Genomic DNA, 7,561 nt, shown 5'->3' on the forward strand with positions numbered 1-7,561 from the left:
ACCCCAAACCTGAGATTACATCACAGCTTAGCTGACATCATGAGAGTAATTAATCAATCTAACCAACTAAATTTAGGGGCATTCATGAGAAAAGAAGTCATCATGGTGTATTTGATTGAATTTGGGAGACAGACTAAGAACCATAGATGAAAAGTCTGTCCCCAACTCTAATCAAACCCACCATTCTTAATGGCTGACTGGCAACTGTCACTTGACCTGCCACTGGCTGAGTGACAGCTACAAGTCATTCATTCCTGACCAATAAACCCTTAAGCAATATCATACATTAGCAATTAACAAAAAAAACTTTGAAATCACAATAAATGTTAATAGTGAAGCTTGCCATTTCATATTAACAAAACAAAACATCCACAGAAACAAAACAAAAACAGAGAAAAAAACACATTTTGCACCAAATCAGTGACTTATTAAAAGTTGTTTGGGACTTCTACACCCTGTTGAAAATGTAAACATTCCTCTGAAAAACTCCTAACATAAAACCACATCATGAAATAAAATCCTGTGGTTACATCTCAGCTTTTTTGACATCATGTGGGTAATTATTCAAAACTACCCACAAATTACCAAGCAGTCTCAGGAAAACATCTCATAGAAACTAATTCTGAAATATCAATCCTTAACAAAAGTTCTACTAAATGTCCCAAAGACAGGAACACAAATCACATCTCATGGAACACAGAAAAATAACAAGAGATTTCAAGGCTTAACAAACCTACTTCTAAAAGTCTTAATAAGCAAGTACCAATCCCACCCAAAGCACCATGGGAGCAATGATATGCAAAAATAACTACTTTTGACCAATTAGATTTAATGAAAAGTTCCAGCACTTCTGAGCTGCCATTTATGTGGATATGGGCCAGATAGAAATGTTAGACATGGCTCACATATTAGCTGGACCACCCTGAGGACTGCATAATCTTGAAGGTTTTTTAAAACAGATTGGAGATATTAATTTTGCTTTATTTAACCTTAGTGATGATATACACCAACAGGCTAAAACAATCATGATTAACAATAAGTACTTCATAAACTTCAAAACTCTCAGCAATATGAAAGAATGAGCAATGCTTTACAAATAACTAACCAATCAGAGGTAAAGAACTTCTAGAACACCACATTTCTTATTGAACTACCATGAAATAGCAATGCTTAACAAAAATCTCACAAAACATAATTTCTTATTAACTAAATGCAACACCCCAAAGCATCATGGGAGCAATTCAATGCCACAATATCATCATGTTTCGGTGTGAGTCAATTAGAGCAAGTCACCTTTAAAACACCACTGTAAAAAGAATCAAATTATTTTTTAAGAACTCAAATTGTTCAGAGGACCCCCCTCTTAGAGTTGATTGACTTTATAGATGTGTATTCTGACATGTTAGGCTTTCACTTCCGCTTGTAAAGTCCTTACCATCTTGATATTGAATGTGATACATTTTTAAAACGATTTGTCAGCTGATTCAGGAACTGACTTAACAGATTCCCAAACTAATTCATGAACCGATCGAGGAACCTGTTCACTTAAAGGTCAATTTTAAGCACTAGTAGTATTAGGCTCACATCAATTTTTTAACTAGTTATTTTATCACTGTGTTCCCATTAACTATGTTTTCATATTACTTTTGTTGTGTTATTGGTTTTGTTATCTGATGTTGACCAGAAGAGGATTGGTTCCCCCTTTTTTCTTCTCAAATTGTTTTATTTCCGATATTTTTATTTTACATATCCAAATATATGACAATCAGAGCAGACATGTTTATGGTTACCTCAACATAAACACCAGCCTGGTCCACATTTTACATTGCATGCTTCATGATTAAAAATTATGTTTATGGTTAAAAAAATTAATTATATCTAGATAAGCATATGAATAAAAGTCCATTTAATATTAAGAATAAGTAAAGTATGGACAGAATCAGTCAAATAAAATTCAAATTAGAGCAAAAACTATTGCTATTTCTACAGCTGCATGCAGACCATGTTGTTTTACTTCCTCCTCTTATCTCTAAAAACAGAAAGTGAACTCCCCACATCTCATACGTTATTTACAAGACGTACACCAGGGTAATTGCTGGTGTAGGGAGATTACATTTCTGCACTGGAGAATATGCAACACGAAATGAGCACTCATCTGACTGGAATAAAAATATTGAAGGTAAACTTTCACATTTTATACTCAACATTTACATAAACGCACTAAGGTCTGGTACATCATTCGTATTCACTTTCAAACTGCATGAAAGAGGTTGAATTATTTTGAAATAGTTCATATTTGGCAAAATCCCTGAGTCTGGATAGCACTGAGAATTGTAAAAGAATTATTTAGGTTGCATACATTTTCATCTGAACTTATACAATTATTTTTTAAAGAATAATTAGACCATGTGTTTACATATATTCATCACTAAATCTGCTAGATGCAATGTTGCTTAGTTAAACACAAGTTAAATATTGAATTATTAAATTATTGAGTTATTAAATCTTTATATTATAAATGTATGAATATGCGACGTATGTTTGGGAAGTGTTCCTCAATTATGTATTGAAAGAAGTATGCAAAAAAGCTAAGATTATAGTATACATTGTAAGCATGACTTCTCTCACTGGTTTTTGTTTCATATGCAGGTGGAAACATGCCGACAGGAGCAAAAGGCCGACATTTCTACATTCTTCTCCATTTGTTTTGTTGTTGTGCAGCACAGAAAACTGTTGAGCCATATCAAGATGTCTATGACAAGGATGTAACAACAATTCCTGAAACACTGAAAGATGGAACCAAAGAGGTCTTCTTTGTTGGTAGTCAGATTGATGTCATACCAAATGAAGCATTCTCCAAAAACCCTCAACTGGAAAAAGTGGAATTTATTGGTACATCAACATTCTCTGTAGAAGAAGGAGCATTTGATGGTTTAGAGAAGGTGGCTACCATTGAGATCTCAGGAACAAGGGTAACATCACTGCCTGTTGGAGTTTTTCAGAATCTAAACAACCTGAACACTTTAATTCTTAAAGGGAACAAGATTCAAAGATTGGAAAAGGGGCTATTTGATGGCATCAGTGCTCTTGATAAACTGCACCTGCACATTAATGAGATTTCATCAATTGATGAGGGAACATTTGATCACCTGGAAAATCTCCAGGAACTTCATCTTGCAAAAAACAACCTCAGTTCCATTTCTTCATCCCTTTTTTCCAATCTCAAGAAACTGCAGATATTTCGAATGTACGACAACCAGCTGACATCTATGCCAGATGGAATTTTTGATAATCTCCAGAATCTAAAGGAAATCGCTATTTTTGGCAACAGAATCACACACATCCAACCAAATTTGTTCCCACATAAAAACAAATTAACAAAACTGTTATTGGACAATAATCTCTTGACTGAACTGCCACCAGAGCTGTTTGTGGACTTCTCTGCACTCAAATCATTAACTTTGCATCACAACCAGCTCACCAGTCTCCCCTCTGTGCTGTTTGGAGAAATGCAAAAAATGACTGAATTGGGTCTAAACAGCAATAATCTTACAAGTCTACCTGCTAAACTTTTTGCCCCACTGAAGAAGCTGAAGAAGTTAGACCTGTCCTCAAATCAGTTTTCCCATCTCTCTGGAGATTTCTTTGATGGTCTGGAAAAACTTTCTGAGCTTAATCTTCAGAAAAATAGCATTGTGTCACTCAAAGCAGAAGACTTTGCACAAGTACAGTCCCTTTCAACACTTAATCTAGCCAAAAATAACCTGAGAACCCTTCCAGAGGATGTTTTTGATTCTCTTCCAAAACTCAGTAAGGTGTATTTGAACAACAACCCATGGCAGTGTGACTGCACCCTGTTGTCATTCTTTTCGTGGATGAAAGACAATGAGGAGAAACTACGATCTCCAGAGAGTGTGTGTTGTGAGTACCCTGAGGATCTGAGAGGGCAGTCTGTTCTGTCTTTAAAAGCAGATCAGCTTATATGCCCCACAACTTTGCCAACTTTGCTCACAATGATGACTCCTACAACCACTACAGCAGTGCCAACAACTCTGCCAGCAACCACAACAGCCTTGATAACAACCACAACCCTCACTACAGCAGTGCCAACAACTCTGCCAGCAACCACAACAGCCTTGATAACAACCACAACCCTCACTACAACAGTGCCAACAACAGCTCCAACAACCACAACACTTCAAACAACAACTCTAACCACAACTCCACCTACTACAAGCTTAGAAACCACTACACTTACAACTCCACTTCAAACTACATCTTCCACTAAACCTTCTACAACAACTCTTATGACAACTACAACAACTCTTATGACAACTACAACAATATTTACAACTACCATAACAACCACTATGCCCACAACCACCATAACCACCACAATGCCCACCACTACAGCAACGACCACAACAGCACCCACCACTACAGCAACGACCACAGCACCCACAACCACAGCAACGACCACAGCACCCACAACTACAGCAACCACCACAGCACCCACCACTACTGCAACAACCACAGCACCCACAACCACTGCAACCACCACAGCACCCACCACTACTGCAACAACCACAGTGATGGCAACTACAGTTACAACTCCAGAGGCTACAACGACTACTCATCTGACAACCGTCAGCAGCACTACAAGGAAAACAACATCAGTCTTAACACCAAGGACTTTTATTTGTTCTGGGTCCCCCTACCCTGAACACTCAGCCTCTTTACTTTATTCTTCTTCTCAAGATGACAGAGCCTCGTCATGTAAGGCTTTGATGATTTCCTATACCATAATGCTGTTACTAGAGGTCTGCTGTACATTGGTTCTGGCCAAATTCACATACTCTCTATATTATTCTCTTGAAGAGAAAGAAAGATTCTACTCTAGAGTCAACTTGACTCGATTCTCCTACAAAAAATCCATTATATTAAGACCAGTCCAGGAGATTGAAACTGAGGCTCTATAAGAACAAATATTACAAGTTAAGCATACTTGATAGATTAGATAGATTAAACATACTTAAGAGACATGTTATGTTAGAACAACTTAAATATATTAGGTTAGTCTTAACCAGTCTTATTCCAATCATTTTTAAAAGAACCATTTAAATGAATCAGTATTTAGTATGTAGTGTTGCTGTTGTTGGGCTAGATAATCTGTAAAGCTGAACTGCCTTTTGCTATTGGTTTAATGTGCCAAATATAAGACAAAGGAATTTAGACTATACAAATGGTGATTTCAAAAGACCATGGGTAAACTAACAGAATATTTAGATTTCATTTCAGATTCTCTTCTGTTATGAATATATTTTTGTTATATACATTGTAATATACATGTTTATTAACAATTATCAAGTTTATTAACAGTGTTATTTCTTTTGATTAAATTAGATTTGAGGATTGTTGTGTCATGTTGATGTTCTTTGCAATATTTCAGCTGAGATGCAGGTCTTTTGTTACAGCATTGTTCTTATTTTCATTTACTTTTACATGACACTGAAATCAATGATGTTATAGGCCATGTATGTAAATTTAGCTAAATCGAGTTTAAAAGCCTACCCTGGACAATAGAAACAGCTACTCCCAACAAAATCAGAATTAGTTTTTGTTTTAATACCTTTTTAGGACTGAGCAGGTGTCTCAATATTTTGTCCATGTAATGTAGATTGTTGTAATTTTCTGCATCTTTTTGCATTAATTTCTATTCATTTTATTTTATATTTTATTTTATTTTATATTTTTATATAATATTTTGTCCCTTTGGGCTCTTAAAGGTACAATACAAAACTACAGTAAAAGGAAAATTAGAAAATTATTGTTTAAACATCTTATAGCACTTTATCCTATTTACTGTAACTCCAAGGTTCTGGGAGTCTTTCATATTTGTTCCTAAGCACAAAGTGACAAAAAAAAAAGTATTATCATGGAATGCAAACAAATGTTGACTGCAACAATATCGTCCACTGGGTGTCAGTGTTGATCAAGGATCAGTTGAGACTAAAGGCTAAAAGTATTCAAGTCATTGCCTTCGAGTTCTGGGAGCATACTACATATTTTCCACCCTTGTCTAATAGCCACGTCTGAAGACAGTGTTCATAAAACACTTCTAGCATGTATTTTGATTCAAGCTCCAGTTTTCAAGGTCTCAAACATGTTGGCAGAACTAAGTCAAATGCCAGAATCAGACTTGCAACTTTTCATGTATTCATCCAGAAGATGGCACTCTTGTGACATAAAAAAGGATCTATAAGTTCACACCATTCCAGGAACAACAACAACAGAACAAAAAGATTTTAAGTATTGTAGGAGAGGAAAGTCCTTTTTATTTTCTTTATCAGAGCAAAGAAATGGACCAAAGGAAGCAGGAGTTGTAAGAGAAAGAAGAGTGGGAGATGCTGTGGCAGTGGGAAAGACAGGACTCTCAACTCTAATACATAAAGCCATGTAGATAATTCAGATCAAGTTAAAGGCTCTGCTCTGTAAACAGATCTGAAGAACGATGGCAAATACTGACTCCTAGATCTTCTGAACATATCTGACAAAAGTCACAAAATTTTGGAGCTTTTTTTAATAGATTTATAGATAAGTAACAAGTGGATAATTTACTTAATTGAGCTTAATTTAATGGCATTGTGGTGGTGATTTTCTTTTCTGGATTTATTAAAATCAACAATTTTCTGAAAAAACACATAGAAGAACATACATGTATTATTGCTCCCTTAATACTGATCCAAAACCATTCTTATGAAGTAAAGAATAGCATTGTATTTGTGAATATTTTGTTGTTGTTGGAGTAAAACTTTGCATCAGAATCGTAGCTTTTCAGGAAGAGAAAAAAACATTCTTAACTTTAATGTTGGTTAATGTAAAGAATGTTTGTGTCATTTGTTATTAATCTCTCAACCTGAGCTGGAAAATTATGTAAAACAACAAAAATGGTAGTAACCACAACTGCTATGGTAAAAAGTGGGGGTATTTAGTAGCCATGGTGATGACTAAGCAATGCATGCATATTTCTTCTAGTCTTAGCGAAATGAAAAGAACTGAAAGTTATAAAGCCTCAGCTGCAACAGAGCACTTACATTTTGTGATGCAAATCACATGAACAAAGAGCCATTATAGGTGCAAAGCCTAAATTGATTAATTGAATTATTTCTGATGTTTTAGGATAAACACATGGGGAAATAAATGAGTTGACATCCTCAGAATAGCAAAAAAAAAACAAAAAAACAAAACAAAGCTTCTCTAAAGAGAAAACATCTAAATCTAAATAAATCCAAATATGTGATTTTGGTTTTGTTTAGTGATCACATTTAGTTAAATAAAAAGGGCAACCTTATAGATAATCAAATAATCACAATAATCAGATAACCAATGACATCAACATTGTTATTTCACAGTGATGAAGGATTACATCTAAAATGAAAAATATAATTTATGCTATGTACGCTAAATACATTGCTATATGGTGCTGGAAACACCCCTTTCTAATGATGTATTTTGAAAAGGGGAGAGACGATTAAAAAACTACAAGAGATTTGGGGCAGAT

General features: G+C 35.1%; 1 protein-coding gene across 2 annotated transcripts; it reads left to right on the plus strand.

The window, feature by feature from the left end:
- The first annotated feature begins 2,109 nt into the window (after positions 1-2,109).
- On the plus strand, positions 2,110-5,604 carry LOC140559517 (uncharacterized). Of its 2 annotated transcripts, XR_011979895.1 has the most exons (3): positions 2,110-2,179; positions 2,650-5,198; positions 5,411-5,604. XR_011979895.1 is itself a non-coding variant. In XM_072683043.1 (2 exons), exon 2 carries the CDS (start codon positions 2,658-2,660, stop codon positions 4,977-4,979), a length of 2,322 nt encoding a protein of 773 aa, XP_072539144.1. In that variant the 5' UTR covers positions 2,110-2,179; positions 2,650-2,657; the 3' UTR covers positions 4,980-5,404. The 2 variants fall into 2 exon arrangements, 1 of the variants encoding a protein (XP_072539144.1); XM_072683043.1 differs by lacking the exon at positions 5,411-5,604 and having other exon boundaries at positions 2,650-5,404.
- Positions 5,605-7,561: the final 1,957 nt, after the last annotated feature.

This window comes from Salminus brasiliensis, chromosome 7 (assembly GCF_030463535.1).
Source record: "Salminus brasiliensis chromosome 7, fSalBra1.hap2, whole genome shotgun sequence".
NCBI lineage: Eukaryota > Metazoa > Chordata > Actinopteri > Characiformes > Bryconidae > Salminus > Salminus brasiliensis.

Bases quoted from the DNA above. Each gene is read 5' to 3' on its own strand.
- LOC140559517 (XM_072683043.1), top strand. From the start codon at position 2,658: ATGCCGACAGGAGCAAAAGGCCGACATTTCTACATTCTTCTCCATTTG.